At 34.4% G+C, this 12,140-nt stretch overlaps 2 protein-coding genes and 1 non-coding gene across 3 annotated transcripts; 1 reads left to right on the top strand and 2 right to left on the bottom strand.

Annotated features, from left to right (window-relative positions):
• Nucleotides 1-959: 959 nt before the first annotated feature.
• On the bottom strand, nucleotides 960-3,140 carry LOC143544971 (alpha-L-fucosidase 3-like). The gene is made up of 5 exons (XM_077036939.1): nucleotides 2,532-3,140; nucleotides 2,202-2,414; nucleotides 1,963-2,135; nucleotides 1,614-1,884; nucleotides 960-1,263 (listed from the first exon to the last, which is right to left on the bottom strand). Exons 1-5 carry the CDS (start codon nucleotides 2,917-2,919, stop codon nucleotides 1,001-1,003), a joined length of 1,308 nt encoding a protein of 435 aa, XP_076893054.1. The 5' UTR covers nucleotides 2,920-3,140; the 3' UTR covers nucleotides 960-1,000.
• Nucleotides 3,141-4,192: 1,052 nt separating this feature from the next.
• TRNAR-ACG (transfer RNA arginine (anticodon ACG)) lies at nucleotides 4,193-4,265 on the top strand. The gene has a single exon. It is a non-coding gene; the product is annotated as a tRNA-Arg (tRNA).
• Nucleotides 4,266-7,073: 2,808 nt separating this feature from the next.
• Nucleotides 7,074-11,907, bottom strand: LOC143544970 (eukaryotic translation initiation factor 4B2-like). Its single transcript, XM_077036938.1, has 3 exons — nucleotides 10,697-11,907; nucleotides 8,646-9,083; nucleotides 7,074-7,607 (listed from the first exon to the last, which is right to left on the bottom strand). The coding sequence occupies exons 1-3, from the start codon at nucleotides 11,782-11,784 to the stop codon at nucleotides 7,583-7,585; spliced, it is 1,551 nt and encodes a 516-aa protein (XP_076893053.1). The 5' UTR covers nucleotides 11,785-11,907; the 3' UTR covers nucleotides 7,074-7,582.
• Nucleotides 11,908-12,140: the final 233 nt, after the last annotated feature.

Here is a 12,140-nt window from a genome sequence, read left to right as displayed (position 1 = left end):
CAACCAATATGCTTAGTGAAGTTATGTATGACCACCACAAGTCCTCAATGGATGTCCAAATCATACGTTTTAAACAAAACTACAAATCTTTAAAACATAATAGAGATTGGAATTTGTTAAACTTGAACTTAGTATTTACTTCAATTTGGTATCATATTATAGTTGATGAAAATTTAACAAATAGCTTTTAACCATCTAAGATGATCATATTATAGTTGATGAAAAGTTAACAAACGATAATTTTCCATACCAAAGTAAATTTTCGCCTATGAGGCATGGCTAGGTGGTCGACCGACCCCATCCCCACACCCTGATGGGCTCATTTTTTTTAAAATTATATATATATTTGAAAAAAATATGTATTGTAAATGTTTAAATCCAATTACTTAACTCATTTAAGGCCCACATTTTTTTTCCTCTTCGACCCAAAAACTTTTAACGATTTTCGGAGACAGCCCTGCTGAAGTAAAAACTTACGAACTCAAAAGGTACTTAGTAATTGGGTGCACATCAAATATAGGGTCGGGTATAGGATTATTACAAACTAAGAATACCAAACTATAAATTAAAGACAAAGCTATTGATGGGAGGTCAAGAATAACCTATTTATATTCAAGAAATGACGTTCAATTCTCAAACAAAGAAGCTAAAGTGAACATATTGAAAGATTTCAAATCAGTCGGATATCAATGTATAAAGAATATGTCGAAACAAAATCATATCATGTCGGGATTTCGTTTAAAGTCCCAATCCTAATGTTTTACACAAACTTAGGATCATTTTAAGAAATTGTTATAAAAACTTAAATTGGACCAAGTGACCAAACATACATATAAAAGGCTTTATAATACACACGTAACGCAATATTGTGTTCTTTATCATAACAAAATAAAAACCATTTTGAATATTAACTTGTCAAAACATCAATAATAAACCCCCAATATCAAAGTCAATTACTTAAAATTCAAAACAGAAAAACAAATCAAAACTAACTCCCATCTTAGTATTGTCTATGACAAGCCAAACTTATTGGCACGGGTGGATCCGAAAACGACCCGTTTACGATATGATCAAATATCCATTTATTAGCTGATTGGGTAAAGTGCACCCCATCCCAAATAACCGCCACCGTTGGATCTTCACAAGCTTTGCCAACTACGATATCTTTGCCGTTGACTTTGACTTTTCCACCGCATCCAACATGCATATTGTAGTTGTACTTTCCTCCATGACCACAACAACTCCTCAATGGATGCTCAAACCCTACAATTTAAACAAAAGTACAACTCTTTAAAGCACACAACAAACAAACATTTTATAATCATAAACAAACTTAAACTAATATAATTGAACAAGTATAAACGCACAAACGAACAAGTCTAATACATCAGAATTCATCTAGAGTCACATCTAACTTAGTGGTTTAATTTACATTATTTATTCAAAATATCCATCATTATTCTATCGAACGAACGAACAAGCATAACATACTTATGTAAAATTTATATAAATATGACTACATATGTATTTATTAAAATTAAAATGAACATAAACCGACGTTCACGAACATAAATAAACAAGCAAAACGTGCAAACATGATTAAAGTAACTAACCGTTACGGGTTGCTTTGGTAATGAGTGAATGTTTAACCGTATAGACATCAACATAAGTTATTGCCGCATTCGGCAGCTCCTCTCGTAACTGATCAACAGTTTGTTTTAACCGATGGTTAAAAAACTGCGCAAGGTCATTAAACGGACCAATACACCCGAACCTGTCCATTTGTCCTGCGGTAACTAGTTGACGGTCCAACACGTATGGCAGACATCCGATTGGACCCGTATTGTGTATCCAAAATGATCTTCCACCTTGATCATGTATATCCTAATAAAAAACAATTAAATTCATTAAAATGGTGTAACATTTATATTCTAAAATGACAGTTTTTAAAACAACACTCACCTTAATGACTGTTTTGAACTGGCTTACCATATCGGGCACATTCGCCCTAACTTCATCGACGGTCAAGTTTAGGAACAACCCCGCGACTAAATCATTTTGCCCGATATCAAATGTGTAAAGAGCCCGCGAAAAATCTTTGATTTTCGGCATTAACTTTTTATAAACCGGATCATCTACATCACATTTTGTACATTAATACAATACAATTCAATACAAACGGACATTAAAAAAAATGTCACCTGTCTCGGTAAGATAATTTCGGACCCTCCTATGAAAATCATTAAATTGATACCATTGAACATTTAACGAAAACGGGCTAAACCCACTTTGCGCAAGAGTCGTATTTTGTGGTCTAATGGTGGAACCAGCGGTCGCGAAATTCGCACCGTGGGTAAAGTTAGACCCGAGTGCATCCAAGAATGCACTCAGGTAAGGCAACCCAAAGCTTTGTGCTACAAAACATAAACATAATTAATTACTTAAAGATAAATAAGATAAATGATCAATCAAAATAACAGGCTAACCCGCTAAATAATAATAAATTAACAATAACAATAAATAATAAGTACCTATGAAGTCTATAACTAGTCGGCCGTCACAATACCGACCGGCCGGACCATGAAAAAACGACTCTCCATGTGGTGGTCCGGCCTGTCCAAAGGCGGCCGACAAGCCACCCGTGTCAGAATTTGAGTCACCGAAGTTGAAAATCGCGGGAAAGTCATACGGGTGTTTGTTAACACGGGCGTGCACAACTTGGTTTAGTAGCAACAACATTGTAACAACTTTGATAAGCTCCATGACTAGTAATAATAAAGGTAACAATGAGAGATTGAATATGAGTATATGACTATATGAAAAAATGAAGGCAATAATAATGATAATAATATAGAGGAAGAAGTTATAGAAGATAATGTGTCGGTTAAAATGGGCCGTTACATGTGTGACATGGGTCATGGGGTGTACTATGCAATATGGGTGGTGGTAAATGACCAAAATGGGTTTTTGGTTATGATTAATATGTGGGAAGAAGTGAGGTTGATAAGGGTATTTTTGTCTTTTTAATGGAAATCATGGGGTCTAAAACCGTCACGAGCATATATTATTGGTATCCCATTCGTAGGTATAAACGAAACGGTATCAACTTTTGGTTTTTTTTATTAAGTTTAGAAATAAATAGCATGTATATGAATAATATTAAAAATTTAGTTGTTTCATCTTATCTTATTAAAGTATACCTTTGAAGTCACAACTATTATCTATACTGTATTGTAATATATTTTATTCATATAGCAACACACTTCATACAGTCACTTTTAACTAATAATATTTGTTGAAGTGTAAAATTGTCTTTTGCAGTCACTAATGATTAATATACATTGTTTAATGTAATTACTAATCGTTATTGTTATTTAAAATAATAATACTAAAATATAATCAGTGTTTAAGACAAGTCGGATAGACGTTGGATTGGATTTAACTTTAATGAACCACCGTGAAACGTGAGCCACCCACAAGTGTATAAAAAAGTGTATTAGATACTAGTCTTCGAATAGATCAAAATTTATATAAAATTATGATTTTTGATGATTTTTTAATCAACGAGAATTGATCACATTCTGATACACTTGTTATGGGTTTTTTTACTTTTACATTTCTAGGTCCTTATTTATATGATATAGTTCAAGTAGATGATGTTTATGGGTTCTTCTGAGCATTTTTGTTTTTGAGTTACGAATATGCGATAACGGCATATTACACTTATACATAATATATTAAAGATAACAATATAATACAGAAATAGTGACTTTGAGAAAATCTAGAGGCTATGTAACAATTTTATATATCACATTTTAAACATTATATATAAGTATGTTAGGCATTTCTTGCAGTTCTTCATATATTAGTTGATCTGAAATAAACTCTACTTAATGTCTAGATTTGTAATCTATTTTTCAAAACATTAAACTCTGAAATATAAAATTTTTAAATTTAACATTACTTTATAATTTTATAGTTTATTCTATGCTGATGCTGATAATATAGAATCCCAATATTGTAACAACCTGACAACCAAGGTGGCCCACCAATCACCACTCCCAAAGTTTCACAATCTCCAATAGGTCCAACCAAATCTGGTCCAGACTCTGCTCCATTTATCAACCCGTGAACCTTTGTCGTAGTATGTTTTTTTAGTTATAAATGTTCAGATGGTAATTTAGTCAAAAGTGGCTCTGTGGCCCAATGGATAAGGCGCTGGTCTACGAAACCAGAGATTCTGGGTTCGATCCCCAGCGGAGTCGGTTTTTTTTTTATTTAGTTTTTATCCATTCAACTACATAATGAAATCATTATAAGATTTAGCAAAGATTTAGGCGCCATAAACATAATGCAAACAAGACACAAGGCTGGAAACGATAGTCACATCTATCTCTCCAATATATAGAGAGAAATTTGGCCATGTATTTAACCCATCTCCAATATATAGAGAAATTTGGCCATATATTTAACCCATACGAGACACAAGCTTTTAGGATCATATTGACGGACAGTGAGCTATCCAAAAAAAAAAAGAACAAGTATGGATCAACGACTGTGTTTCTTTGTTGTAACCCGTCCATTGTTGCAAACAAAAATGTCAATTAAAAATTGGAATTGAGCTTAAATGTGTGTGAATATGTTGAAGGTAAATTAATAAACAAGCTCGAGCTCAAGACCTCAAGTTTCTTACCGAACTCAACTAGGTTCGCATAGATATAAGTATATTAGTTATATTATTATTACACATTTTAAATATACATATAATAATTCTTATATATAAAGTTAAGATAAAAATAACTATAACAAGGCATTACGTTGTATATCTCTATTATATATAAAGCAGAAGTCATGGGCAAACTTAAGAGTTTAGATTTTAAGAGTTTTACAATAGGTAAAGCACATTGTACAAGTTTAAACATGGGTATAATGGTCATTATAACATTTGATCTCACGTGTTATTTAATTTTATTTGAAATACTTACAATTTTTACCCTTTAACTTTCATCATATTTTGTTAATTTAAAATATTCTTTCAAAACTGCTCCTCATCTTTAACTCTTAAATTGACAACTTTATTTATTTATTTGTTTTTTAGATATCTTGAAATATATTCTGTTTTTTTCTTAAACGAACTTACTGTTGCGATGAACTCATTTTTGTCGAAATTTCAATACCGATATATAGATTATAACGTACAAGTCAATGAGCTATTTGGGACACTTCCAAATTTTTTCTAAAATATTACAAGATTTATTAAAATATTTATGAAGTTTTCTAAAATTTTTTCTATATGCGGTGATTTGTCTTACAGTGAGCTATTTGGGACACTTCCTTCTTGGGTGAATGAGATTTAAAATTACTTTTAATTCTTAAGTATAATAATAGTAATTTTATTTGTTCAGCAAAATGAGATTATTATTAAATACTATTATACTTTATACACTTTATTTATCTTGAACGTCCAGATGAGTGCTTACTATTGTGAATAAGGGAATATTCAGCTAGATGCAAATCATGAATCCAGGGATCCAACTATCTTTTAGGTTAGTTACCTGACTCAACTAAACTCACATCTCAGACATTGCAACTAAGAACTTTGGGTCACAACTATAACTATATTTCAGTTTTTGACAGTTTTATACATCTATGGCAGATGGTAAGCCAGAAAGATTCAACATTCGTGGGAAAATGCCAATACAGATTCGAGAAAACTCAAACGGTCTCATAACGCTTGCTAGATCTGCAGACTGTAGCGTACAAACTTTGAAATAAATGGTTGATTGTTATAATGGATGTACCCTTACAAAACCGTAAGTATCGTCATGTAGTTGACAATTTGCTTGTACTTTTTATTGGTGGAATTCCAATTGCAATGTTAACAACTTAAGGATGCAATACTTGATTACGTACTTCCTCCTCATTTATAATATGAGCATTTACCTTTGTAACACGAGACGGCTTATAAACTAACTATAAACGAGTACCGCGTTGTAAATTGTCGCCGCCGCCGCATCGCGCGGGTTGCCTACTAGTAGTATTATAATCATATAAAGTAATAAAACCATCAATGTACATACACAAAGTAGATATTTATAGCAAGTAAAGTCAGACTTGAAAAAATCACAAACCATACCAACGCTTTATCAATAGCGCTTGAAAAACTATAGTTTTAAAGTTGAGGTCTTGTTCGTTGAGTCGTTCAAGTTATAAGCAATAACTAATTCCGACAATAACAAAATATGGTTTATTTGCCATAAAATAAAATGGCATCCATTAGTTTGACACATTAAAACTTACATGTAGTAGTTTTAACTGTTTCAAGCTTCAACTGACCAAGCATGTTTTATAAACATAACTACTGTTCTCTAATTTATTATATTAAGTATACTACATATAAGTATGTATATGCAATAACAGAAAATAACCCAACTTACAATTTCATAAACCCAAGTACCCAACTTATTTCTTTTTCTTTTCTTTTCTTTTCTTTTTTTTTTTTTTTTTGATTTTCTTTTTCTTACAATTTCGGGGCCCAACCGATTAACATTAAAAGTCAGGATCTTTAGCCCGACCTGCTAGATCCGGGCTCAAATTCTGGCATACCTGCGATAACTCATCCAAGTATCCATGAAAAGAAGATGGCTACCCCTGCTCGTTTGAGTACTGCAGGCCCGTTTAAAGGGTGCATGATGGGTGGCAACTGGTCTCCATCAAACAACCAGAATGCCGCCAGGTTCCAAGTTCAAGAAACCCGCAGTTTGAAACCGAACCAGTTTGACCACCACCCGAAACGCTTGGTGCAGTTGCATTTGCACTACATTATGCTAATGTAATCATGGTACTTGAAAAGTTGAAAAGCTAATTGCATCACCTCATTGGATCGGTCATGAAGCACGAGAGGACTTAATAAACTTATACGATATGCTGCCTTAATATGTGAAAAACATTCGGTTTATAGAACAGATGTTCTTCTTGCACAAACAATCTACTACGCAAATCAATAAAAGATTGAAGCAACTATTACTGAGCTTCTTGTTGGATTAAAATCTGATACTTTTAACAATAATAAAATACTGAAATCTGATACTAAGCCGACCACAAAATACTGAAATAAGATACAAGTCCAATCACAAAACAATGAAATCTACTGCTAAACAAATCACAATATACGGAACCACTTTTATCATTTAGGTCTGTAAACGAACCGAACAAATACGAACGGAATATGTTCATATTTGTTCGTGTAACTGTAATCAAACAAACGATTGAGCACAAACAGAAGCAAATTCGTTTAAAAGTTGGTTTTCCTCATACAAACCAATGGCAATAGTAATTCAGAAGAATAAACAAACAGTTAAAAACTTAAAATCCAGTTATCCAATTCTAGATTTACAATTAAAATTAAGAGTGTTTGGGTAACAATATAATAATAATAAGAATATAATAAGATAATAAAAATCCTGACCTTTTTAACCAAAGTTGGAAAATCCTCTACTTGACATGAAGCTTTTAAGGTGTCACAACAAAATTGAATTATTATTTTCTTCTCTTCTACTTGCCAAACACCCCACATTCGCTCTCACCATCTATCCCTTGAGCTTGACCTGCCAACAAAAATCCAATCACTAATGTTTCATTTCATTAAAAAGTAATGTTTACATCGATACAGTAGACAAACGGGCAACAAGCTGCTTCGCTAGCCCTTTTTGAATAGCAAAACTAAGCCATTTAAAACTAACATTCATAGAACGTTGGATCATAACATTACTATTCACGACCTGTTGGACACAAGTAAGTAGCTCTACAACCTCAGGCGCTAGGAAACCAAAAGTGAATTCTATTTAGCTTTTAAGTTTTCTAGTAGTAATGATAAGTATTTGAATTTAACGGGAGGTAACAAAATTAATGAAAAAAATGCCATAAAATAAGACAAAAAGAAAAGGTACATAGTGACAGGTGAAACTTTGCTATCTATGCAACAAAAAAAAAAGGAAAAAAAGGTTAGGTTGGTTGCTAGAACTAAAAGTAGGTACATAGTATCTTGCAATTTAATGCAAAAAAATAATAAAATCAAATCAATGTATTAATGATTGGTTTGTTACTTTGTTTGTCCTTGAACACCAAGAAGTCAATAACACCAAAAAAACATGATCAAATGTATTAATGATTGCTTTGTTGGCTCTTGACCACCAAAAAGGAAAAGAGCACACAAAAACACCAAGAACACACAGGACAAGAATATTACATTATAATACGGAAATTTAACTATTTTTTTTTAAATCCACATCATAGTCGACATTTATCATTTTATTGACTATTGCTTACATGGACAGGGCCGTCCATATCAGCATATCTTCAACAAGTCAGTAATATTTGGATGTAACCTGCTATCAACTATCATTTATCGAGGTTACAAAATGGAAGTATAATGTACTGTCTATAAAAAGAAGATTGTGTGCTTCGTTGAAAAAAATTTATATATTTTCCAAAGTTTATTAATGTATGAGAAGAACAATATTAGTTTTTATCTGCCCAAATTTCAAAGGAATGTAAAGTTGAAATCTAAAATAGTCGTAACATACGGACAGATAAATGTTAAAAATATATTTTTTACCAAATACAAAATTTAATGAGAATAATACCTGCCAATGTCTCTGTTGCCCAAAAATCCTCTATTATCCGATCCACCACCAAAACCTCTTCTGTCATCACCGCGTCTCATCCCAAAATCACCACGGGACCGGGGCCTCTCTGAAAAGTCAACACTTCTGGATTCATCAATGGAGCCAGATCGAGAAGGTGGTCTTTCTTGAAAGCCCACGCCCGCTCTTCCTGACCCAGAACCTGGTCTTTCTTGGAATCCCGAGCCCACTCTTCCTGCACCAGAACCAGGCCTTTCAATTGTCTTTTGACTGAACCGTAGTTTATCATCAAGATCCCGGCTTAATTGTTCCAGTTCTTTTTCTTTCTCAAGTAATGTATTTTGTAAATCGGGTTGAGTTTCAACATATTCTTTCTCTAAATGTGTTTTGAGATTATGTATTTCTTCCTTCAAATTCTTTTCTTCCTCCGTCTCGGGCCTGAAAAAGTAATAACCCGTCAGATATCAAGACAGATTTAACCGTCTACAGTTCTACACAGTAATTTTGAGAATTTCTTCGGAAATATCTAATAATATTGAACTGCATTGAGTGACAAAATGCTTGTCGAAAGCATGTATCTTAGCTAAAAAGTAACATTTTCAACCTAATCTAAACACAGTTTAAATTACAAGTATTAACTATTAAGAGCTCTAATCAAGCTCAACCATGAAATTTATCAATCCAAAAAATATATAGATAAAAATGAAATTATAAACCAAAATGAGAAAGCCGAGTAAAAGGGAACCAAAATTCAAAATTAACTTATAAGTTATAACAACTAGGCAATGAATGATATCAAAAAACACCTAAAACAAAATAGCAATTTTGTTCAGTTAATGCCCAAGCTGACTATAATGTGTACTGTTGATCAAGATCATCATATTTAAAGTTTAACTAGACTACACAAGAAAAAGTAAAATAAAACGAAAGACTATGCTCAATTAAGCATTATTGTCCTTCTGAATAAATAGTTATGCATACATTATTTTACCTAGCACTCATTAATCAAGTACATAGTATATCAACTATTCCCAAAACACAATATTCTTGGTTTTCCCAATATTGCATAAAAAAATTAACTTATAAGTTAATTCAAAATTAACTTATAAGTTATAACAACTAGGCAATGAATGATATCAAAAAACACCTAAAACAAAATAGCAATTTTGTTCAGTTAATGCCCAAGCTGACCATAATGTGTACTGTTGATCAAGATCATCATATTTAAAGTTTAACTAGACTACACAAGAAAAAGTAAAATAAAACGAAAGACTATGCTCAATTAAGCATTATTGTCCTTCTGAATAAATAGTTATGCATACATTATTTTACCTAGCACTCATTAATCAAGTACATAGTATATCAACTATTTCCCAAAACACAATATTCTTGGTTTTCCCAATATTGCATAAAAAAACTGCATCTACAGATACATACTCAAGCTCAGAGACACTTGACCATCTTGCCAGGCAAAGTAAAGAGCAAACAAGGCATAGTACTGAGTTACTGACATAAACTCTAGAGTACTTCAAAGAAACTAGTTTCAACAGTATTCAATAATCTGTTCATGCCAAAATGATAGATGATACTATGATAGTCCCAACTCCCAAAGCAGGCTCAAATTAGATAACTTCAATTCATATAAGTTCAAACAAATACAATCGAAATCACCAGCTAAAATATGCGTATCAAGTATCAACAACTCAACTATTTGGTTATAAACAACAAATGAGTGAGTTTTTAGCCTATAAATGCTTCTCATCCCACCTAATATAGTATTTGAAGCATGCCTAAATTTGAGTCAAAATCAGGATATTGAAGAAGATTAACTCCAGTAGTCTAATAACTATTGTGACAAACAAGAACTAGTCTAAACGGGTTCAACCAAATCATTTTGTGACAGTAACAAGCTAGATAAATTTAATGCTATGTCTTCACAACTTCAGTTCAACTATAGAATTTTCATAATCCTAACAATGCAAACTTCTTTGACCTATAATTTCTTGAAAAGCATTAATTCATACAATTAACCAAACTTATAGAATAATAACCTGCCAAGACGCCGTCGCTCCAACTCTAAATCAATCTTCCGGTAATCAACACCTTTCTCCTGAAGCAAAACTTCTCTAGGCTTAGCATCACCGAACGGATTCACCTTAGCTCTCGGTGCAGACACCTCTACCGAGCTACCGGAATGAGCACTCTCCGGCCTACTATTCGAATGAGAGCTCGTCGGACGACTGTTAATCACCTTAGCTTCAACCTCCAAATCCACCTTCCTCCAATCCAAACCTTTCTCAGCCAATATCTCCTCCCGAGGCCTCGCATTCCCAAACGGATTCGGTTTATTATCATTATTCGCCCTAATTGTAACACCTTCACGGTTCGGCGGATCCAATACCAAACGCCGACGCTCTGTTGGCTCTGTTACCCGCTCCTGGTTCAGATTAACTCCTCTACTCCAACGCTCATTTTCCGGTCCCACCGGTCCACTAGAATCACGAAAACCGGAACCGAAATTAGATCTAGCAGGTGCTGGAGCTATAGGCTTCTTATTAACTGTCCAATTATCAATCTCATCAGCTCTCGAAAACGTTCCGCCCGCGCTAGGGCTTCCACCGAGCGAATTATACCGGTTCGATCTCAAACCGGAATCAAACGGCGTCGTTTTCTTCGTTCTCGCCCAATTATCAACCTCATCCGCCCTAGACGGTTGATCGTAATCCGTATTCCGATTAACCGGACCTCTACGATCATCATTAAATCCACCGTACGATCTCCTATCACTCCGATCACTCCGATCACCTCCACCGGACCGGCCACCACCGTACGACGAGAAACCACCGCCGATCCGTCCGAACTGCATTTCCTCAGCGGTCCGTTGTTTCGGACCGGTCGGAAGCTGCAGCATCTCGACCGGAGTCAATCCTCTGTCACCTCCGGTACCGGTTCCGGCCATCGTGAACTCCTGTAAGGTCATTTTCGTCTTTTTCTTACCTTTTTTAGCCGTTACCGCTTCTTTCAAGCTCGGATAACTCTCGGCTGCCGCCGCCGCCGTTGCCGCAGCTGCGGCTTCCTCGGCTTCGGCTCGCTCGGCTTCCGCCGCCCAGTCGCCGATTTTACCCCATGGACTTGACATGATTATTAAAACCAGATCTAAATATAAACACTAAACGTTACAGTGTATTATAAGCTTATAACTCCGTCGTACGTACGGCGGAGATATGTGGTGGTTGTGTTGAATTAAACTAATAATCTATAAGTTTTAGAGAGAGAAAGAGGTTGGATGACGCGCGTGGAGAGTACGGAGGAATAGATGAAGTGATGGAAGTGATTATAGCCGTTGGATGGGTTGGGTTAAAGTGGGGATGCGAAGTAGGTGATCTGGTGGACGTGGCAGTGTATTATTGGGTAGACGTGGGTACAGTACAGAGATTAGTGTGTGAAAAAGCTAACAGGGGTTGGTTTGGATGAGTTGCATTTTAACTACTTTGA

The sequence above is a fragment of the Bidens hawaiensis genome, unplaced genomic scaffold, assembly GCF_021521415.1.
Source record: "Bidens hawaiensis isolate Kalapana, Puna unplaced genomic scaffold, B.hawaiensis_p1.1 tig00013805_1, whole genome shotgun sequence".
NCBI classification, from domain to species: Eukaryota; Viridiplantae; Streptophyta; class Magnoliopsida; order Asterales; family Asteraceae; genus Bidens; species Bidens hawaiensis.
Note: the sequence above shows the minus strand (reverse complement) of the source record. Positions and strands in the feature narration are given on the sequence as shown.